Genomic DNA, 24,499 nt, shown 5'->3' with positions numbered 1-24,499 from the left:
TGTATTACACACTCATGTTGGAAAGCAGAAAACCTGTCTTATGACATCTGTACTAAGAGAATTAGATCATAATCTGTGTGGAAGAATGTTTAGGATTATACAGTATATCCTTTGTCATTTACACCTCTTTAAATCAAAAAGCTTAATAACTTGCTGTTGGCTTGCCCCCTTTTTCCTTCTCCCTTCTTCTTTTCTTAGCTCAGATAGAAAAAATTGTGCATTCAAAAGTAAAAGAAAGCAAGTTTTTATTCTTTTTTGAGACTAATATATCTGTCCTTGGCTATGGTTCTAGATTGCAATTCAGTTTTAAACTATTACCCATCTACTTTGTTTTAGTGTTCAAGATGGCCAAGTGTAGCATTGAGGTTTATATCATTCAGTGCCCAAGAATAATTAGAGGGCTGCTAATAAAGATGTTAAACAATTGGATGAGTTGGTGAAGATTTAGATAAATATTATAAATTTAGGTAAGCATTAAGTAAATATTTGGCACTTTTAAACATCATGTGTTTCAATGATGTCAGAATTATCCTTGAACAGAAAGGATGCTACTTAATTGTCATCACTTCAGGAAATAATCTAGTGGGCAGGAATAGGGGTGAGTGTGGGTAGAGATGGAGTGAATGGTATAGCCTTCCTTCTCTTTAGAATCTTCTCTCTTTTTCAAAGTTTGTGTCTTGCTATTCAAGTGGAAGGGCACAGACCTAACAGCTTAGTTGTCAGGGAAATAATATTTTTAAAGGTATGGTTCAATTTTAGGATGAACTTTTTGGAGATCAGCAATGATTTTTCCGATGCTCCCTCTACCCCCCACACCGAAAATAGTTAATTAACCTGAGTTTGGAAAAGGTGGAAAGGGGAGGAATTAGCAGGAGCAGGCAGTGTGGGAATGCTTGGGGGGGCGGAGACGGGGGGGGGGGGGGAGAGGAAGTCAGAAGCCTCCTCCCCCTTCCCTTCCCCAAAGACACCTGGATGTTCCGGGGAATCCAGAGTTGCTCTATCTCCAGAGAGGCAAGTTTCTTTTCCGGCCTTGGCCACCTGTGTGCTGCGCTCCGGGTGGGAAAGGTGGCTTGGGAGTAGGAGAGTTCAGACACGTGACTCGGGAGCCTTTCCTGGTGAGGCTGGTGGTCAAAATTCCTCCAGAACTCAGAGCTTTTAAGATGCAGAGTACGCTTTGCTCGCCCACGTTTCCAGGATTGTAGTCCCTTGTCCTCAAGACTCGTCTGCTCTGGAGCCGGCTGTCACCTTCCCAGCTTGCCTGGGGTCCTTGCTGTCTTTCCCCTCTCCCCTCCCCACCCCCAAAGTGGTGCTCCCGCCTCGCTCCGCCTGCACAGCCCCTGGCGCGCCCCGCAGGGTTATCAGGCTCCGCACACGCACCACTGGCTTCCTCTGGCTCCCAGCGCGAGTGACCCCGGCAGCCCAACCGCTGCCCGGGAGCCTCATCGGAGTCGCGGTCTCCTGCTCCCTGACCACCGCGCAGCTGCCCTTCGGACCCCCTGCAGGGCCCACCGCGCATCAGGCTTCATCCCGGGTTGGACCTGCCGTTCTGCTCATCCCCACGCTCAGCCTCTCCATCAGCCCCGAGAAGTGGAATCTGCACAGAAACTCTCTGTGGCTGGAGCCCGCGGACTGGGCATGCTCAGAAGCCAGGGCTGGCTTTGGTCTCAAGTAGGAAGCTTTTGCACTCGGGAGGCAGCGGCGACTTTGGGGAAAGTTGATCGGAGAGGGGAGGAAGCCCCGAGACGCGGAGCAGCGCGGGGAAGGAGCCCCCGGCAGCCGGGAGGAGCATGGGCACCCTGCGGGATCTCCAGTACGCGCTCCAGGAGAAGATCGAGGAGCTCAGGCAGCGGGATGCTCTCATCGACGAGCTGGAGCTGGAGTTGGATCAGAAGGACGAACTGATCCAGAAGCTGCAGAACGAGCTGGACAAGTACCGCTCGGTGATCCGGCCGGCCACCCAGCAGGCGCAGAAGCAGAGCGCCAGCACCTTGCAGGGCGAGCCGCGCACCAAGCGACAGGCGATCTCCGCCGAGCCCACCGCTTTCGACATCCAGGATCTCAGCCATGTGACCCTGCCCTTCTACCCCAAGAGCCCACAGTAAGCCGGGGTTACGCGCAGGGGGCCCTGGGGCACCCTGTGGGTGGGGAGCTGCGGGTCTCTGTATTGTCTCTGTGGGCCCCCGCCCCTCCCGCTTGCTATGTCTGTCCTCATCCTCGGAAATGTTTCCTTTACTTGCGGGGCTGTGCACGTTTCTAGAGCCAGACTCAAGCACCTATGCTGCCTTCCCGTCTTTGTCGGATGTCGAGCTATTTTTTTTTAAATATGTGCATTCATATATGCCACCTACTGTACAGAGAGTTTGAATGCGCCCCAGGTGTGTGTCTGGCTGTGTGTATGTGCGTGAGTGTGAGAAGCGGAAGAAAAACCCCATCTCCCAAATGCCTTGGCAAAGCTGCCCAGCCGGAAAATCCTAAATGCAGGCTCATCAGACTTGAAATGAAATGCGTCTGATATCATCCTTACTTTCTATGCGTTTGTGGCTCTCCCCGGTTTCTCTACATGCTGGCCCTTCTCGCTGGTACCCTTCAAACCTGATGCTCTGTCATCATCAAAGTGTCAAAAACAAGCCAACGCGCATATCTAAGGGAGGATTTTTTTTTAAAATTTCAGTTGGATGACATTTGCAATCCACACATGGAAGCCTAGTCTGTTGATTTCTTAAAGATCTTTTCATAACATCCGAGGGAGAATATTGCGTGTTTTCCTTCAGGAATTTGCATACTGTTACTAATGGGGCACCTCCTCCCAAGAGGCTTGCATGTTTCCAGGCTCAAAAATAGAGAAGTGCTCGACCTTTATTGAAATGGGAGACACATTGTTTGCCTTATTCCTGGCTTCTGATGCAACTGATCCGTGTTGTTCCAGCATTTTAGAGAACTATGTGGTTCTGATGTCAGTAAGCTTCACAACTTGGGTGGAAAGATTGAATGAAACTTGTTCTACACCACTTAACTCTAGAGTTCTTATGGAGAGTAAAGGGACAAGAACTTACATTAATAGGGAATGAGCACCCGAATGAAAGTTATTTTTAATTAATAGATATGATAATTGATAAAGTAAAAGGTTGTGATGCTCTATTCCTAACTACATCACATTGGCTAGATGACGTGTTACATAATAATACAAGGTCCCTTGGAATCCTTCACTCCGTAAACACAAGGGACTGATATAAAGAGAAAGAGTAACTACTTGATTATCTTCATGTGTATTTGCTGTGTTGGAGGGAGCTTGGGAGTATGTACTGATTATACTTCTGAAAACTTAGAGTTAGACCTATACTTGTTGGTTCCCATAGAGCATGTGCTGTTTCTCATGCAGGTTGAGCTTAATGAGGAGATTTTATTCCGAGAGAGTGAGGAAGAGACCGTAAGGATAAACGCTTCTGAGCTTCTGACTTCACCAAGTTGCCCTAATAGTTTGTTGTTAGACTTAGATCTGCCTTAGAAATTTGCAGTCCTGCTATGCTTGCCTGTTTTAGCTAACCAGGTACATGGCCATAGCTCCTGGGCCAAGTTTTGCATAATGAAAAAATAACTCAAAGGCAGTTCTGCATCTTTAAGGATTCTGCAGGATCTCATTTTAGTATTTGCAGGACTTTGGAGTAATACAGAGCAAAGTCCACTTTTATAAAAAGACCAGTTAAATAGGGTTTATAATGAAGCATGATAAGTCTAGCTGATAACTGTAGTGAAATGTATCAGACAAGATCCAAAGGAATCTAGGCAGTAAGGAATGAGCTGAAGTTTTAGAAACCGTTTAGTGCTTGACATGGAGAACTACTAGATTTTTTTAAAAGCCCATGGTGGAAAATGAAATGAGTGTGGCAAATAATTCTATTGTAATAAACATTTTATCTATGGAACAATGCTGTGCTTTCTGATATTTAATAACTTGGGCTTTAAAGAAGTCAGCCACTAAGACATCAACATGGTGATTTTGGTGATGCTGAAGGATTATATTGAAGAAAATGATAGCATGTCTTCCAAGCTTAAATAATTTTGGAAAAACATCTGTTCTTTTTTTCACACTTACATAAAATGAGAACAGAATTGACTTAAATGGTAGAGTGTACCTCTCGAGAGAAAGAGAAGTATATTGTATGCAAAATGATTATTATCATGTCATTGGAATGATTGTGCAAGATAGCTCCACAAAGAATTAGGAAAACTTGACAAACTGAAGATGTGTTTGAACTTCAGTTTATTCCGCTATAAGTAATTTGATTACACAGACTTACTGTTAACAAGTGTTTGTCTTTATATTTCATCTTTGGTGCAACTTAAATTCAGTCATCTTTCTTGAACTTACACACAGGTCATCACGGCTTCAAGTTAAAATGAAACCATTTAAGTAACATAAAACTGACTTTAACTCATGATCTTGTTAGTTTTCTATATTCTCTTCATTACATGTAGGTAACTGTTCTGCTCAGTTATTTGATGAATGAAAATATGTTCCTGTTTACTTTTTGCTTATTGAGGTTGCCTTCTGAGGATAGTTTTTAAAACTTTTTTTAGTGATTTTTGATCCTTTAAAAAAAAAGTAAAATAAAAATTAAGTCATCCACTTCGATTGTCTTAACTTTTTTGGTTTGAAAGTTTCCCCATTAAAATGGGAATTGCAGGGGAGGCTTGGTCAGATTCCAACAGAAGCCAGGGCCCTCCTGCTGCATCTGGGAGGTGGGGAGAGTGTTTTTGTTTCTCTTTCACGTGTGTATATAAACAGCCCGTAAGCCGTTTTTGTGTTATGAATGTGAAACAAAGAACTGAAGTAGCAAGTTGGAATCTGTATTCCACTGCTACCAAATAATGACTTGAGAATGTAAAATTATTAATCTATATATTTTGAAATAAATTGAGCAAATAAACTCTTAAAAATGAGAAAAATATCCATTTTATGAGATCAGCCTGTTGGTATATATATGTGTGTATATATATATATATATTTTTTTTTTCTTATGGACTTTTAAAGTAATTTTATTTCATGCTATTTCATTCCTGAAAATTAACTCCATAATAGGTTAGCACATTCAGTCTCTCCTATTATGAGCTAAACCCTTTACCTATGGTAAATATTCTCACATCCTTTCTGTTTCGCTGTCATAGGGTTCTGTGTCATTCAAGTTGGTCTATATAAACTTGAGTTCCTATCACAAGTGGTTAGTGTCTCTGTATTCTTGTTAAGCTGTTGCTTTTCACCCCTGAGGTAGATGCATTTCAGAGAATGATGACGTTTTGTTATATTTCACTTTTGATTGTGAAGTACTTTGGAAGAGCTGAGGATATTGAGGAATATTTTCTTATTTTTAGAGAGGCATTCATTTTAAGATCTTATGTGAGCTTTTAAACCTTGACACTAGAACATCTCAAGAGAAATGGAGTCTTTCTACAGGCTGTGTGTTAAAGTTTGTAGGAAGTTGAGAGAATTTTAGCATTTTAGTGTAATCTTAGATGGCATAATATTAAAACAGATTTCTTCAAAGGTAACCATTAAATTTCAAATGTGCCCTACAGCTCAGTTGAATACTTTTGTGGGATGTCTTTCATGTATAAGCTATCATCAGGCATTGGAGGTCAGAGATACATAGATCCTATCATCAAGGAGTTAATAAAGGTTTAATAATGCTGCACAAGTATATATTCTAGAAAGTAGAGTAGGCAAGTCATAGAGGAGATACTCAAGACAGCAAATATAATCGAGCCCATTTAATTTTATGGTTTCAGGAACTCATGTTGAAATGGAGATATTTAAAGTAAATACATATTTGGAGGATGGCCATGATTTAGTGCTAATGGGATTAGAGGGGTGGGGGTTGGCAGGGCCATCAAGCAAAGGGATGGACAGCAAAAGAAAGCAGAGGGTACATCTGGGGATTAACAGCAACCAGTGGCTGTACCAGAACACGGTAGTGCGGTAGGTAGTGGGAATTGAAGAAAAGCTAGTTTAGGCCAAGAGAATGAGCATATTAGTTTCTATATTATAAAGTAGGTAAGGGGGCATTTTTGTTGTTTTTAGAATAATCAAGACATGTGTGTGTGTGTGTGTGTGTGTGTGTGTGTGCGAGCGCGCGCGTGCGCACATTTTACTGGAGGACTACTTGTTACCCGTTAGTAAAGCTCTGACTCTTTGAATGTCAGTCCAGTCCTCTACCCCTGACCAGCACCATCCTGCTAATAGCCATACCTATTCCAGCTTGGTAAGGGCATTTAATTTAACCAATCAGCAGATGGTTATAACCCTTAAGGAAACCCAGTTCCACTCTTAATAGAAAACAAGTTCCTTTACCTACTCACTTCAAACTGTTCCCACTGAAAAGAATCTAATTTTATTTTTAAAATACTCTAACTAGATTCCTCACGTACCTGGGCAACTGGGACAGGAGAACTGAAGTTAGTTTCTGAAATTCATCTTCCTTGTTTTTGTGGAAGAGTTAAATTCCCACTTAAGTCTATTAGTTATTCTAATAGACTTCCCTATTTGAGTGTGTTGGTTTGATGTTAGTCTATGCAGTAAATGGGAAGCTGTGGAAGCTTTTATAAAAATATATATGAGAACAGGTTGCTAAAACCCTACGCGGGTGATTGGAAGCACAGTCAAGTTGTGCGCCCCTCAGGGGTGGCTTGTAATGAAAATACTGACAAGCCCAGAAAGAGGAGCTACAGAGACTGCCTGAGAATGTAAACGACCATTTTCCTGGCCCTACTGAGCCACATTGCCAAGCTCCTGCCACTTGTTATTTCACTGAAGAGTTGGGTTTGGATTCCTAATGGGAAAGGGGAAAAGTAGGCAGACGATGTTTCTATTGTTGCTGTTTGCAGGTTATAAGGCATATGGAAACATTTTTTTCCCCTGTCTGCCTAGCAATGGAGGGTCTCCATGGTATCCTAGCAACCAGTTGGAACACTGGGCTGCTGCTCTTCCTGCCATCTCTGCCATAGGTACTGCTGCCCATCCCAGGGCACCAGACCTGCTGCCTGCATTCCAACCCTCCGACTTGAACCTTCCAAGCCCTGAGAACACAAGACAATGTGATACGTAAGCACATGCGGCAGGCAGCATTTACCAGGAGGCTCAACAGCTTATTATGCAGTCACATCTGTGGCATTTTGAATCCCAATCTGAATGGTTGAGCTGGCGCTGTTGGCCACCCCTTCCCTGACAGCACGTCTCGACTTCCTCACACCCAGCCTTCTGACACCCCTTCTTCTTTCCTCTCACCATTTTCTATAATGACTACCTTCCTCTGCATCTCCTTAAAATTTGTTTTCTGAGAAGAACGGGCAGCCTGTTTGAACTCTCTAAGTATAACTTTGTTTGTAAGAGCAGAGGAATGTTCTCCCTCCAAAACCCGTCATGTAAATATGAACAATAGCACAAGAACTGTAGCCACACAGAACAGATGTTTAACAAAAGGTGGGGCTAATAGTATACTTCCACAAGTGCCTTGTTTCTGAATGGCTTTTATAATCATAGTCATTTGATAGAGGCAGGAGGGTAGAGTGGGAAGAGGAGATGTGTGTGTGTCGGGGTGAGAAGGGGGGAGGGGGGCAGGAAAGTTTAAAGCAAGATGAGCATTGTTAAAGCTATGCTATATTTGCAAATAAGTTGGGAAGGAGTAATGGGCATGATGGGTGAGTAAGACTGGAATGGACTTTGCAAGTTGAATAGTACTTTGTGGATGAAGAGAGGAGACACCCAAACTGGAGTGTATGGAGGGCTTGCCTCCTCTGAGTGTGGGAACTGTACTGGGATTTTGGTAGAAAACCATTAAAATGTTTCCCTTTAGGCCAATGCTTGATTTGAATGAATGTATTGTTCCGTTCAAACATCCTATAGGCTGATACCAGGGAGGCTTGGTGGTCCAGGAACAGTCCACAGGGCAGAAAGGAGTGAGGAGAGCAAGTCAGCACATCCCTGTTTCTGAAAGAATGGGTCAGAATGGCACTGCCCTTCGTCATCATAATGGCTACCATTTACTGAGCACTCACTCTGTGCCACGCACTGCCCCTGTGCTGTCCATAGGCTGTAATTTTTATCAAACGACCCTGAGAGGAAGAATCCAGAGTATCCCATTCCACAGCACTGAGCTACAGGCCAAGTAAGTTGCTCAAGGTCACACACTTTGTAAGACGCTGAATCTGAATTTGAACTCCAGGGCTGTTCTCCTTAGCCATTAGGTTCTCCTGCTTCCCAAAGGAGTGTGAGGATTAGGCAATTGCAGGAAAACCCAATGAACCGCCTATAGGCTGTTCTCTGGGGAGTGTATCTGTTCCCCAGTAATTAAATGGGAAGTGAAGTACTTAGGGAGAAGTGGAAAAAATAAGACAGGTCAGTGGTTTCCAAACTTTGCTGCAATTAGAACCACCTGAGGGGCCTTTAAAAAAAATCCAGTGCCTAGGTTTTACCCAAGCCAATTAAAATTAGACTATCTGGGGGTGGAAGCCAGCCATCAGTATTTTTTTAAAGATTCCTCAGATAACTTCAGTGTGCAGCTAAATTTGGGAACCACTCTGAGAAGACAACAGGGTGTGTGTGTGTGTGTGTGTGTGTGTGTGTGTGTGTGTGTGTTATTAAACAAAGGCAAGGATAAACTTTCCACTTAAAGAGTAGAGTGTTTCTGTTGGCTAAAACTTTTCAGCACTAGGGGCTTGCCAAAGCAGATATCCCCCCCTATATTATAGGTGTGCACGATTTAGTAAATGTCTTATTGTTTATTCTCATTGGTTCCCATCCTTGACTGCATATTAGAGTCCAGGTAGGTCTCTCTAGGAAATGTTAAAAATATCTTTCCTGGGGTGCCACTTCCAGAGATTCTATTTCATCGCTCTGGGCTGGACCTGAGGCGTAGGGATATTGTTTCAACTTCCGAGGTGATTGCAATATGCAGCCAGGATTGTGAACCTTTTCCATGGAGTATTCAACTGCAGTTGTTACTGGCTATTTGAATTCCCATCCTTTGGAAAAGCACTTTCCTCGGTCCCTTTCTACCAACCCAAATCCCTGCTTACAGTGGAGCCAGGCAGCTCCAAAGCCCCTCTCCCCACAGAATCTGCCCCTCTTCCCACAGCATCTGCCCCTCTCTTGATCTCGGGTTACCTGTGTGGGCCTGGAGCATGATCATTGTTGGCAGCTCCGGTCAATGGAAGTATATTTTCTCTTTCCCGCCAGCCTTGAGTCCTGGCCACTGTTCAAATATGACACATTAGGATCAGCCATCATCCCAAGTTTGTTTCCACTCTCACTGGGGCAGCTGCCTCGTTAGCCAGTGAGACTGTTCCCTTCGGCCCCTGATGCATCTATGAAATTTTAATGTATGAAGGTGAGACAATGATGAGCCCCCTTGGAAGAGCAGGACGGGGCTTGTAGTGCCTGTCCTTCTGGTATGTGAAGTCTGTGCAGCCAGCTACAGTGTGTTTTTTTTCCCCCTCTACAGATATTTTATCCTTTTAAGGCAAACAGCCTGAGATCAGGCTGAGGAGTACTTTCCAAGGAGGCTTCAGAGAAAGCAGAGCGAGCACATCAGGCTCTCAGCCTCTTCTCCGGCCGGGCCGGGTGGGGGTGAGTGGACAGGTCTGGGCACTGCTGGCCGATGAGAGGTCTGAGATGACACCCGCAGTCTCTGTAGGTCCCACAGGGGGGCTCCCGGGGAGACGGGAACTGGACCCCCTGTGATCACCACCTCCCTGCTGCCCCATTGCCAGCTCTTTGGACTCTTTCTTGCCCTCTTTCCCCTTAGACTCTAAGGCAGGGGTCCTCAAACTTTTTAAACAGGGGGCCAGTTCACTGTCCCTCAGACTGTTGGAGGGCCGGACTATAGTTTAAAAAATATGAACAAATTCCTATGCACACTGCACATATCTTATTTTGAAGTAAAAAAACAAAACGGGAACAAATACAATATTTGTATTTGCATGTGGCCCGCGGGCCGTAGTTTGAGGACACCTGCCTAAGGCTTAGACTCTAAGGCTTAGCGTGTTAAAAACTCCTCTAAAGACATTCCTAATTGTCTCTGATAGAAGCCTGTTTACATCTGTAATTTAATCATCATCTTCTCAGGTGAGGACCAGCCAATATAAGACTTTATATAAGCGATGAAAATAGCTGGTATAATTGCAAATACTCGGTGGCAGAAATCATCTCAGAATGGAGTCAGTGAGGAGCTCTCTTGTCGCTTTCCCCCTCCGTCTAAAATATGAAAATGTATTCAGCTGACAGATAGCATGTTAGAGCAGAGTGGATGTAATAAGGCTGCCCAGAGGATTGGGGACATTAATTACGCAGGGAAGTTAATCATAAGGAAAGTAAACACTTTCATTATGAATCCAGCTTCATGTGGTGCACATGGTTATTGGACCTAAGTGGGAAGGATAAGAGGAATTAGCAATAATAAGTAAACGTGAACAAAAGCATGTGTTCACTTATATGGCTTAGCCATTAGACAGGATGATGGGCAAGAGCTGGTGTTAGGACACTGTTTCTTAAAGTTGTTATAATCCAAGATATGAAAGGATGGGCATTAGCACAGAAAAAAAAAACTCAGTGCCAGTTTAGTGTCAACATATACTACTTTCAGCTGCATCAAATTTTTTAAGAAGGTTAATTTTCTTTGCCAGTCTAAAGATGATAAATGCTAATTAAACTTACCAGCCTTGCTTCAAGACAGATGTAATTTTATTGACTTCTCTGTAGAGATTGAGTAACTTAAATCCAGCAAAAGCAGATGTAAATAGGTTAAATTATTAATATGTGACAAAAGCAGATTTCCTAATGTTGTTGACTTTCAGATGTTCAGTTTTCTTACTTCTAGTCCATATCTGCTCTTTAAGGGTAGCTCTGAATTTCTTTGAATGTGAAATAATGATAGTATCAGCCAGTCAGTTTAATTTGGTTAATTGTATTAAATGTCAATGATGACGAATACACCTCAGCGAAGCAAAATGCTTTTGCAATTTTTTGAAACAATCATAATATGATAATATCAAGCTTTCTCCAGATTTAGACAAAGGAATAATGAGATATTGTTAAGGGAAAAACATCTCCTTTCTGGATATACTGCATATCATCTTAATGGTCCAGCTCGATCAATAAATTATGGTTTTCACATTGCTTCTAAATCTGGAGTGAGAGGAAAGATAAAAAGATTGTCATGATGAGAAAGAAAAAATTGGAATTCTGAATGTTGCCCCTCTGGAGTTAATGTTACTGATGGATTGGAGTGTGGATCGGCCATTCTCCACTGTGTCTGCGGGTGGCTGGCAAATGCATTGTACAAACTAGCACACTTCCATCTTCATAAGACACACCTTGCCTAAATGACTGGTGACTGAGTAATGCATTTTATATTGTGGCGAGGCAGAAAAGATGGCCTTCTATTAGACTTGTGCTGGTTTGACAGGATGTCACCATATCCTTTACAGAGGAATATTAAACATCTGAAAGTGACAGGTACCATTTTGCTAAGTCATAATGGCAACTCATTAGGTCAAGGGGGAAGAAAGAACAAAATGCATTAGAATAAACCCTAGAGTGTCGGGAAGGGAACATTATTTGAACTATGTTCTTTATTCTGGGTCCCTGCTATTGTCTTATTTAGGAACTCTCTGAGGATACGATAGCTCAGAAAAGTAAGTCCACGGACCCTCAGATATGTAAGAGTAGCTATTGGCTGGAGGATCCACTCAGTGAATCCCTCTTTATTTTGAGTAAATAAATTTTAATTAAAATAACTTTTTCAGTTCTGAATTGTTAGAGGAAAACCTTTTCTTTCTTTCCTCTTCCTCAATAATGTATGGTACAGTGCAAAATGAAACAACTGCTTAAAGTTTCCAGTCATTCAGTTAACAATTACCTTTATAAAACTGTAGTGCTGCTGGCTGGCATGGCTCAGTGGTTGAGCGTTGACCTATGAACCAAAGCTCACGGTTTGATTCCTGGTCGGTGCACATGCCCGGATTGCGGGCTCGATCCCCGGTGTGTGGTGTGTGGAGTGCACATGGCAGGTGATGGATGATTCTCTCTCATCATTGATGTTTCTCTCTCTCTCTCTCTCTGTCTGTCTCCCTTTTCTTTCCTCTCTAAAATCAATGAAAATATATTTTTGAAAAAATGTAGTGCTGCCCTGGCCGATGTGGCTCAGTCGGTCCTGTGCAAGGAGAAGATACTGGTTTGATTCCCATTCAGGGCACATGCTTGGGCTGCAGGCTCAGTGCCCAGTAGAGGGCGTTTAGGAGGCAGTCAATCAATGTTTCTCTATCCCTCTGGCTTCCTCTCTCTCTCTGAAATCAATAAAGACATATATTTTTTAAAAAATGTAGTGCTGAACTCCATCATCCATTTATATGAAAAATGTTTCTTGTTATAGATCTGAAAAGCTTTAGAATATTATGAAAGAAACTTGCAATGACTTTTTGTTTACTGTGGTAGCCTTGATCAAGAAATAGTTATTTTTCTTCAAAAAATCTCATTTCAGACTTTCTGTTGTTCTTCATAAAAGGGAAATATTACATGAAAATTTATAATCTGCCTGACTCTGCCTTCCAGATGTTTTATCATTACTTAGTATGGAGACCTACATTCTCTTGTTGAAAGAAAGAAACAAGAACTAAATGACTCCTTGTTCATGTCGCACTGAATGGCATACAACTAAATGGATATTATTTTCAAACAGTCCTCATGAAAAGGAATGACAAATAAAATAAACCACTGTGAATAGAGCATCTTTGATTAACTTTTTGCCACCTCTTTGCATATTTCATGAATTCATCTAGCCTTTGCCTTTTCTTCACTCTGCTTAACACATTAACACATTCATTACCCCTCTTTTTGAGTTTTGGTGGGAAATGCCTAGCCTAAAAGAAAAGTGTTTTTCTTTGTTGTTTTGTTTTGTTTTTTTATAGGGAACTACTAAAGGAGTACAGTCTATTGCCTTTGAAATAATAATAATTAAAGAAAAAACTTCCAGAAATGGAGAATATAGGACTTGGAAGCATTATATATGTGTGCCTGAGTGTTTTTTATGTGTTTGTGAATAATTATAAGAAATTATTTTAGAAAATTCTGACATTTGAAAGGTATCCTGTTATTTCCATTCAAAGTTATATGCTGTCTATAATATAATCATGATTATTTTAAGCAATGCAGAGTTACCCTTCTGTACTCTCAGAAATGAAGAGATCAAAATAACTTCTACTGAAATATTTTGGGGAAGATACCATTGCAAGATGTGCAGAGAGGTGAATGCAATGTAACATCCCCAGAACCTTCGTCCTAACGTATAAAACAAAACACTGCTCATCCCAGATGTGGCCACCTTTCTCAAGTCATCCTTCCCCTCCCATGACTTGTCTTGCTGTTTGGTACCACCTCTGAAGCCATGTGCCGTGTTAATCATTTGTCACCACAGAGCAGTGCTCCATCTTCTGGCTTCCTAGGGGCTACTGTCAGGGTGATGGATGGAAAATAACTCAAGTATACATTTATTTGTCTTGGCAAGAGTGACATGCTCTGCTAGATGAGCTCAGAGGTTATTAAATAATATCTAGGTAAACCCCTGATAGTGAGTTTTAAATCATCTATGGCAGGTATACTTCCCCTCTACCCCTGTTTCATTCCTTCTTGACTTTCCTTGCTAGATTTCAAAACTTCTTTTGGGAGTTCAATCCATTTCTTTCTCATCATGTAAGGGGAGAACACAGTATTAACCATGTCTTTGCTCAAAGTAGGCTCACTTTTTCTTTCTTTCTTTCTGGACCTAGAGAAGAGTTTTCTCATCTTCACAGAAATCCTTTCTAAAGGGAAGGCAGTAATTGTTAAGTTTTAGCCTTGTCTTTACTGGTCAGTTAGTGATAATGATTATGATGATAATGACATATATATATATATATATCATATATATATATATATATATATATATATATATATATATATCTTGTTATGTGCTGCATATGCTCTCTCATATAATTCTCACAATCATTCCATTTTTTCAGATGGAGGAAATGAGGCACAGAGAAATTAAACACCTTGCCCAAAATAAAACAGTGGGCTAAAGCACTCAAACCCAGCACTCAAACCCAGGTCTGTGTAACCCCAGGGCCCATGCTTGTTCTCCACGTGCCATGTGGCTCAGCTGATTGTCCTAACAACTCACTAGGTTTTAGCACAAGTCCTATTTTCCATTCCCTTTTATAACTTTACTAGAGGCCCAATGCATGAAATTCGTGCAAGGGGCTTGGCCCCCGCCCCCAGGGCTAAGGTCATCTGGCCTAATTAGCATATTACACTTTTATTATCATAGCTTCCTTTTATATAGCTCTTTGGTACATTTTTTATGTACCTGCATTTTTATATACTATACCATTTACCCATCTACCCAGGGTAGCCATGGGGGCATTCTCCTTTAAAGCTAGCACACCAGAATATCATGGCCGTTCTCCTGTAAATGATACTGTATTTCTGCTATATTCAAATTGTTAATCAAAGACAACTGCTCATGCCTACATCATTTTTTGCTGTATCATACTTGTAAGTTTTCCCCATCCTGCACTTCCATATTTTGTTTTATTGGCTTAATAATTTTAATTAGCCTGTGCTTATCCCTATTGAATCAAATTTCCATTTTAAAATCTGCTGCTTTGGAATATATGCTAAAAAGGACACTGCCTTTTCAGGGGTTCTTCCAACATGGAGTGGGCCCAGTAAACCTGGGCTGGAGTCATGTTTTTAGTTTTCAGTATCTGACTTTATAGTACTGTATATTTTCCTTCTTCATGTCCATCAAAGTTTAAATTTCTCTAAGTTGGTCATTATTTGGTTAACCTATACTTTCCCTCAAAGATGGTGAAGGCCATGGAAACAAAGCCAGTATTCTTTTTGCTCCATGTTGTATTCTGGGAGCCCAGAATAGGGCTGACACACAGCCCTTAAAAATTCTTTGTCAAAGGAAGGATGAGAAGAAGCCTTTTCATCTTTGCCTTTGAATGCTTCATCTTTTCAATTAAAATAGTTTTAAATGAGAAACTTCTGTAGAGCATGTTTGGTTTGGCCAAAGAGTGCTTTCCAAACTTCTGAACTTGAGTGCCTTGGCCCACGGTTGTGAGATTCTCTGTGTTCCTCAAGTTCATCATAGCCCCTGACTCTTCCTACTTTCTTATCAAGCTCCTGTTCTTTGTTTGTTGGACCTGCTTTCCCTCTGAGGACATTCGAGTTTTTTATAGGAAAACCTGGGATTACATAGTCTTGAAAAGTCCTTTTTAGTTTGAATAATTTGTGATTCTATCTTTCCAAGGAAGCATACTTGTCCTCTAACTTAAATAAATGTCTCATCTCAAGCTCTGCAACATAAAACCTTGTAAACTGGAAGCATAAATGGGTTGATTGCTGACAAATACAAAGATGGGATTAATGGAAATAGTTATAGAGACGCTTTCAAATTTTTAATTTCTTTTACAGATGCAGCCAGAAATCTCTCTAAGAAAATCCTGTCAGACTGAAGATAATAGCTTGCTAATCTTGACTATGCAAAAATTCACATATATCTTAAGATTGTGAGATGGTAGAGAATCAAACTCATGATAAAATACAACTTCATTTGGTGCTTGCTTCAAGATTAACCAAAATAAAATGGAAAATTTAAAGGCTAATTTTTGTCAGGATAGAACCTGGGAATACCCAATCCTGGAAAACATTTTTTTTTTCATGTGACCATGTGCTTCAATGAATGTCTGAAGTTATTTTCCTAAAAGGCCTCGGTGCCAGTGCAACTGCATACCTGTAGTTAGCAAAACAGGGCCTGATAACAACTTATATTCATTAGCTAGAAAAAGGAATATATGTGTGATCTCATTTTTGCCTCGCAATATCTGAGTGTAAAAAGGAGATTGGATCATCTTCATTATACAGAGGAGAAAATTAAGGATCAAAGAGGTGGGGTAACACAACCTAAATTCAACAGCTCTTCTGTGATAACACTGTAAATACAATAGGTTATCAGATTCAATTTACCTTCTTTCCACACTTTATGCAGTGTTAATGCATTCATGTGATTGCCTTCATACTCCACTGAGTCCTGTGGTTCAGCCGTGCATTTATGGAAAATGCAAGCAAGAAGGCTCAGAACATAGTATATACCAAGGAAAAGGGCATGGGCTCTGATTCAAGTGCAACCTTACCGCTTACTAGGTATGTGGTATTGAATCTGTCTGAGCTTCCATTTTTCTCAGTAACAACAATGATTAAAATGTATGCCATGATTAGAGATCATGCTTGTGAGTCCCTCAGTGCAGAGTTCAGATATGGTGTGGGCTCCATAAACAGCATAAAGCATAAGCTGTTGGGGATTACCTTTATATTGTCATTTTAATTGAGTTCATTACACCGAATTCCATTATTAAGGTGCAATAACCATCCCTCAAACAAATTGAAGAGCATCAGGTGGAAAGAGTTTCAGTAATGAGAAGATCCTAGAGCAGCCCAACTTGGCTTTGCTGGGTCTGATTTAGAGGAAGATTGATTGACAGCAAGAATTCGACATGACTTCTCTGTGGGATGACCGTGGGCAAGGAAGGGAAAGCACAACCAAGTTGAAAGTTCTATAATAATGCAGCTTATTGCATCAATGAGCAGTTGCAGGCCTACAGAGACGTTAAGAATGGATTGGCCGAGGGTGAACTGAGATTTATGTATTTAAATTATATTAAAGGATCATAATGAAAATAGTTGTGGTGGTACCTGAAGGAAAAGCTAGCTGTCTGTGCTCTCCAGACAGGAAGAATACTTGGTGGTCCTTCTTTGCAGATGTGTTTATGTGAAATGGTAACAACATTGTTCTTAACCTTCATTTTCACATGAAGGGCCAACAGACATGCAGAATCTGGCGCTGCTGCTCTGGAGTCCTGTGCAGTTTTAAAGACCCACTGCTTTGATGATTGGTTTTAATCCATCAAAAGTATTTAGAGCAAAGTGCCTTTTCTGTTTTCTGAAATGTCTGCATAAAAGTTATGCACTGATAATGGATTTCTTTTGAAAACCATTCATTCCTGACTTGAGAATTTCCTGTTCAGGCTGAGGTGCCCTCAGATGCAGAATATAATCTTAGCCTATAAGTGCTTTCTCTTAATGACGTTGATCCTGCATCTCAAGATGTCTTTTCAAAAACAATATGATTGTGGGTGAAAGCAGTGATAACAGCCTTGTTAGCCGGTGGAGGAATACATTAATGGTCTTGGACACATTCTTGACAGTTGGGGTGATGAGCTGATAATAGAAAGCTCTAGAATAAAAATAAAAATGCTAGTTTATTTTGAAATGTGTTGTGCAGTACAAAAAAGATAGATTCTTTTTAACAGCTTTATTGAGGTATTAACTTACACGCCATAAAATTTACTCAGGGAACATGAGCAGTACAATGATTTTAGAAAATTCATAGAGTCATGCAACTATGACCACAATCAAGTTTTAGAACATTTCTATTATCCTCCTAATTTCCTGGGGCCCATTTGCAGTCAATCCAAGCTCCACCCCTGCCCCAGGAAATCACTGATCTGCTTTCTGTCTTTATAAATTTACCCTTTCTGTACCTTTCATATAAACAGGTATCTTATTTTTCAAATTATATCAATTCACGGTTTATGACTATGTAACATCAATTTATGGTTTACTTAATGCGAAGATTGAGGTTTAGAAGTTAAGATTGTATTGTTGTTACAGTAAACATTAAATCTCATTAGTGTCAGAAGAGTTCAACGGAATGATTTTTGTACCTAGATCCAACATATTAGTGTGGTAACGACAGGAATAATAGTAGCAGGTTGCCATTTAGGAAATGCTTACTGTGTTTAGGCATTCTGTTGGGAGATCAATGTACCTGTCTTTCTAATCCTGATAATAGTTCTAAGGGCAGAGAGTGTTTGCTTCATTGTAGCAATAAATGAAGCAAACTCAGAGAAATTAAGTAATTTGCCCCAAAGCACACAATCTGCCTGTGTGAAGTCTATGGGTTTGGCTGCTATGCCAAGAGGTACTGTGACAAGCGGGGTATGGCTTGTACCTGTCTACAGCTTCCCAACTCTTTCCACTTTTTCAGCACTAAGATATATCCTTGAAGTTACCCTCTCACTTGCCATTTTGGCTTCCCATGTATGTCCAGTCAAAGAAGAGAGCATCCTTGTGTGAAAGACAAGCATCAACCCCTTCGGGGAACAGGGAATTGATCAAGGAGCTGTTTGTGAAATGAGAGAGGCAAAGACAGGAAGTTTTGAATTGTGAAATCAAGGAATGGACAAGTGTATATGAGAGAGAAATAGAAGGCCAAAGAACTTGGGAGGAAGGGAGGCATTTCAGTTACCTAGAGACGCCTGAGGTGGTGATTTCAGGAAGAAGGTTGACGATTTCAATAAAAACTCTCTTAGTGGCAGAATCTTTTAAAAAGGAAGAATTCTAATGGGTTCTTGTGCCTGTGGGGCTGGGAACAGATGAACAAGACTAAATGGTCTCAAATGCAGGTGGGCCTGTCCCCAGTGGGACATAAGTGATGTAAGTGACTGCGGCTGACCCCGGTTTTTCTCAGTAGAGACCCTGGCGTGCTCCCTGGCTGGCCGTGTTCCCTAGAAGCCTTTATGCTGATGCCAGTTAGTGCTGTCTGGTGCAAAGGCTTCTGGGTTACGAGCCAACTGAGCAACTTGCCAGATCTGTTGCTTATTCAGCAGTGAAATGAGGTGGCACTTTTAGCTTTCGTTCTTCTTGTACAGGTACTGAGAACAAAGTTTCAGTGTGAGAGAATAAAGCATAGTTTTACTTTGAGGATCCGCTGGAGATTGATAAAAGGGATCTCAGATACGATAAAGTCTGTCATGTGTCTGCGGTAAGCGGCAGATGCAAGCTTTAGTTACACAAGTGGTTGGAAGACTTAACTTCCATTGCACAAATTTGAATTTTCTCATTCAAATAAGCAATAGTGCAGACAGCAGTGCTTGTGTATAGGAACAAGTTTTGATAAAATATGCCTATGAAACAACTGGGGGATTAAAATATTATTGATACACACATTACATTTCGGATACACAAGATTTAGAGCAATTTCATAAAAATGCGTACGATGCAACAACATTTTTAAAACACCTCATAAGCCTTTCAGCAGGCTGATGCTGTTTATACGGGTTTGGTTCCTTTGCAGACTCCGGAATGGTGGGCAGAACACAATAGAGACGAAGACGTTGGTGGTTCTCTGGACTAGATGCATCAGGGTCACTTGGAAACTTGTTAGAGATGCAAATGTGATAGTCTCTTCCCAACTCGTTGAATCAGAAGCCCTGTGTTATGGCCCAGCCATCTCTGTTGTAACGGTCTCTCTAAGTGAATCTGATGTGCCTAACGTTTGAAATCATAGGATGGGGATTTAGAAATAATGGTGTCAGACTGTACCATAAACATGATGAAAGGCAGGTCACCTCAGTGCCCAGAACATTAGAGCTGGGATTCATAGTTAGGAGCTCCCTCTGCTTTTAATCGGCTACCATTGGGAATATCACCCTTTTTTTTCTTCAGTTCTGCCTGCCTTTCCCTTCCATTAAGTTTTCTCTGCCCACACCAGTCTGAAATGATTTGTCTTTTGGAATACCCATAGATCCAAATTCTTCTAGGTCTAATGTTCTTTTGAAACTGTGGGGGAAGGAAACATAGTAATTTTCTTCCAACCTCTCTAAATTCTTCTGGCTAGACTAATAATGAAATTGACATGAGACAGATTAACAGGAGAAAATGACCAAACGTATTACATATGTACGCACAGGGGTTCCATAAGTGTATGGCACCAAAGGATAAATCATGTAGTGAGGCTTATATGCCAACCTGGCTTTAGAAGAAGGAATAGAGGTGTGGTTTGGGACTTCAAATGTCAGGAAGGCGATTTACATGCAGATGGAAAATCAAATGTGTGGTAAACACTTGTTTGCTGGCCCATCATTTTTTTCAGAATATATTTTTATTGATTTCAGAGAGGAACGGAGAGGGAGAAGAAGAGAGAGAGATAGAAACACCAGTGATGAGAGAGAATCATTGATCAGCTCTTCCTGCACGCCCCCCACTGGGGATCGAGCCCGCAACCAGGCATGAATCTAACCTTGACCAGAATCGAGCCCAGGACCCTTCAGTCCACAGGCCAAGGCTCTATCCACTGAGACAAACCTGCTAGGGCTTGCTGGGCCATCTTTAACAATGGGACCCAGAGAGGACTTTGAGCAAATGGGCCTTGCTAGGTTTCATCCTATCACACCTTGTTCATTTAAACTATAGTTACCTATGAGGACATCTCTTCCTGGGGCTGGTCTTCTATCTAAATTCTTTCAGGCAGCTCAGAGGAAGGTCAAACTTCCTTCCTCTTTTGTTTTGTGAAAGTAACCAGCTTTAGCTAACCAGTATGCCAAAAGGTGTACTTGGGGTGGCAACTTCTGCTTCCCATCAATGCTTAATATTAACTCTGTTTTGTTCATTATTATTTCATAGACACACACACATACACACACACACACACACACACAAAGGCATGCACGCAAACACATTTAGGAGCCACTTCTTCAAAGATAACTTTCTCTGTTTAAGAGTATGCTCATGGCCACCTCAAATACTTTCTTTTGTGTTACCTTCCCTTGGTTTCTCCATAGCACATCATCTGAAATTACTTGTTTTCTGTTCTTTTTCTTTCCAGAGGGCTTCACATAAGCTCACCTCTGTTGATCCAGGGTCCAGGACAGTGCCTGGCATATGGTAAGGGTGAAATGAATAGCAAGTGTATAGGTCTCTCCTGATCTGGATTGTAAACTACCCCGGGACAGGGCTTATATCTCAATGTTAAATTAGAAATAGAAATGTAAAGATATTAGGGTAGTGTCTGGCATATAGAAAGTACTCACATGGCATTATAATTTATTTTTCACTTTTTTTCTTCTCTCATTGTTTTCCACTTCAAACAGTTTTTTGCACCGACTCTGTGCTTGGGGAGAGATGAACATGACAACTGAGACAGGATTAAAACTTAGTATTAGTAATTAGAAGACATAATGGAATAGATCTGTGTTCTCTATGTTTTGATTTGAATGTGTTTATTGAATTGATAATGTTTGGTTTTGAGCTTCAAATAATAAGTTGAATTTTCTAAAAATTGAAATATGGAAACTTTCTGTTTTCTTCAGCTCTAAGGTGTACCCTTAAAATTACTCTCACATGCCCTAGCTGGTTTGGCTCAGTGGATATAGTGTTGGCCTGTGGACCGAAGGGTCCTGGGGTTCAATTCTGGTCAAGGGCACATACCTTGGTTGGCTTGCAGGCTCCTCCCTGGCCCTGGCCTTGGCCCTGGTCAGGGTGCGTGCAGGAGGCAATCAATCAATGTGTTTCTCTCACATCAATATTTCTCTCTGTCTTTTCTTTCTCATACACTCTCTCTAAAAATCAGGTGAGGATTGAAGAAAAAAAATTACCCTCACACTTTATTGCTAAACAATTAAAATCTATAACATAATATAGGTTTATAACTCTCACCTGAAATCTTTGGGTCCCAATGTGCTTTGGAATTCAGATATTCTCGTTTAGATTTGTCAATGATAGCATGTCAATGATAGCATTCTCCTTTACATTTGTCAATGATAGCATAGAATGGATTCTGTAATCCCTCAAGGGGATCTAGGGCAACTCTTGAAAAACAAACATATCTGCATTTTTCAGCAAAACATGTAACTATTTGATTAGCTAAATAGGGAAAATAAAAGCTACAGAGCTCCTCATGGTAAATTCAGGTTAGACTTTGTGACAAAGTGAGTTTCCTATAAACTTCCAGGACTTTGGTTTTTAGATGTTTTGATTTTAAGTTTCCACACCTAAGGTTTTGGACCACTATAGTCTATAAGGGGAGCCAACATTTACATTCCAGACTTCTTTTCAACTTCAAAAGCTGTATTAGTCAACAGTTTACATTGGAGGCACTTAAAACTCAGCGAGGTTAAGCAACTTGATCAAGATCACAGAGCTGTATACCTAGAAATGAAAACAGAATTTGAACCCAGGACTGATTGGCTCCACACTTACTGTTCTTTCTACTACAGAGCACTATCCCTTAGTGCTAAGTTAGGGCTAAAAATAAAAATCCCAAAAGGACAGCTTAGTGCACCCCCTTCTTTTACAGGTAATGACAAAGAGGTCCAGAGAGTACTATCTAGGGCAGTGATGGCGAACCTATGACACGCGTGTCAGAGGTGACACACAAACTCATTTTTTTGGTTGATTTTTCTTTGTTAAATGGCATTTAAATATATAAAATAAATATCAAAAATATAAATCTTTGTTTTACTATGGTTGCAAATATCAAAAAATTTCTATATGTGACACAGCACCAGAGTTAAGTTAGGGTTTTTCAAAATGCTGACACGCCGAGCTCAAAAGGTTCGCCATCACTGATCTAGGGTAATGTCACTGGGGAGGGCCAAAGCCCAGATCCAGGTCTCCTGAGACCTAATTCTGTGCTCTGTCACTCCCATGCTGACTTCTAATTTCTAGGTGCTTCTAAATTATTGTTCTTGAAAAATCACAGTTGTTGCAGATGTCAAGGCAGCTTTCTGGCAGTTTCTGTTTTCCTGTCTCAGCTCCCAGAATGTTTTTCGATCAAACAGTTTGGCTCTCTGTGTTTTTGTAATCAAATACCTAAGTGCTGATAATGCACACTTTCCCAGGTTCAAGCTGGGGGTGTTATTTGCGTGGGCACAGCCAGCGCCTGCTGCAATTCCCCGTTTCCTTAGTTGCCTTCAAGAGTAAAATAAGCAAGTTCACTTAAAATTAATAACCCCAAACTTACCCTGCCGTATTCACCGAGGGAAATCGTATAGTGAACTGCAGCTCCCGTTATGCTCAGTGCAACTGCAAGCGGGTTCTTTGATAGGAGCCAGCCAGCAGACTGGGCTTCGCTGTGTCCAGACAGACTCACGTATCAGAGCAGGGCAATACTTGAGGACCTGCTTCTGGAGTCCAAGCAAATGACCGTGCTGTCTGCCTGGGCATCCTACAGATTGACACATGTCCTGGACAAGATGGGTAGGCATCGTATTTTGGTAAACGGAGGACTTAAAGCATGCTACAGACATTCACATTGACGGTAGACATAGGGCAGTGATGGCGAGCCTTTTGAGCTCGGCGTGTCAGCATTTTGAAAAACCCTAATTTAACTCTGGTGCCGTGTCACATATAGAATTTTTTTGATATTTACAACCATAGTAAAACAAAGATGTATATTTTTGATATTTATTTTATCTATTTAAATGCCATTTAATAAAGAAAAATCAACCAAAAAATGAGTTTGTGTGTCACCTCTGACACGCGTGTCATAGGTTCGCCATCACTGACGTAGGGTTTTTCTTTTCGTGGAAGCAACTGATTCAAAGTAAAAGAATTTTAGGGCTTCTGGCAGACTATAAGGATCTAGAAAACTTTAGATATAATGTTTTCCCTTTTTTTTATTGTGGGCTTTTATGATTTGTTTGTGCCGAGATTCATAGGCTAACTAATTTTATGAAGGATGTGTGTGTGGTGTCATGAAATAAGAATTAGATATAGGCAATGCATCGTTTTATTTTATAAATTTAGTGTGTGCAGTTTTTGGGTTTTTTTTTTGAAAAGCTAAATAAAATCGAGGCACAGAAGCTTGAGAGAGATTGGGTTGGAGAGAAAGGGAAAGAGGAGAAAGGTGAAAGGGAATGGGCATTTCAAACAGATCCGGGGCTCCGTGTAATGTGCTCTTGGTCCCATATTCCCCATTATGCTAATCGTGAAGCTAAAGAAATGAACCCTTACCGTGTATTTGTCCACAGACTGAAGATTAAGCCTGTGTTTAGACACTATGAGTAGTAGCTTCTAGGTCAGTAGCCCAGTCAACATTCCTGCTGGTCCCACTCTGACAGAAACTGGAGAACCAGTAAAAAGTGGTGAGTCCTTGGGCTCTGGAGCCAGGGAAACCTGAGTTCGAATCTCTTTGCCACCGATTTTCGGCATTACTTCTCTGTACTCTGCACCTTGGATTTCTCCTCCATAGAAACAGGGAGATTCAGTAAGGAAGTGTCCCTATATGCTTCGGGAGGGTACCTGATTTTTGAGATAGTCTAGGGAGGAAAAAGGCAAAAACAGCAGCTAACATGTTAATTCCTTAAACTCTCTATTATTTGAAATTTGTAAGTCAAGTAGAGTCATACTCCACACAGATAGATCCTCTTGCTTCCCTTTCACAATCTCTGTGCCCCCACTTCAACCCACTATTGGTTTGAAGGCCTGTCTGCTGCTTTTCCTTGGACAACTTTCCTTGGGCGACTGGCTGTTTCTCAAGCATAGGCAGAGGCCTGGAAGGGCCTGGTGTTTCCATCACCTCAGGGAGATCATGCAGTGAGTGATAGGGATGGGATCATGGCTGCC

General features: G+C 41.2%; 1 protein-coding gene across 2 annotated transcripts in view; it reads left to right on the top strand.

Annotated features, from left to right (window-relative positions):
• PRKG1 (protein kinase cGMP-dependent 1) overlaps positions 1–24,499 on the top strand; it is a 1,074,350-nt gene that overhangs the window by 79,273 nt on the left and 970,578 nt on the right. Inside the window, exon 1 of one of the 2 annotated variants that reach the window (XM_081104809.1) lies at positions 1,145–2,098. The exons of the other annotated variant lie outside the window; for it this stretch is intronic. Within the exon in view, the coding sequence (XP_080960935.1) occupies positions 1,788–2,098 (311 nt within the window). The 5' untranslated portion in view covers positions 1,145–1,787. Of the gene's footprint in view, positions 1–1,144; positions 2,099–24,499 lie in introns of those variants that run through there. 2 annotated transcript variants of the gene reach the window in all.

Source organism: Myotis nattereri, assembly GCF_964212035.1.
Source record: "Myotis nattereri genome assembly, chromosome: 13".
Taxonomy (NCBI): domain Eukaryota; kingdom Metazoa; phylum Chordata; class Mammalia; order Chiroptera; family Vespertilionidae; genus Myotis; species Myotis nattereri.
Note: the sequence above shows the minus strand (reverse complement) of the source record. Positions and strands in the feature narration are given on the sequence as shown.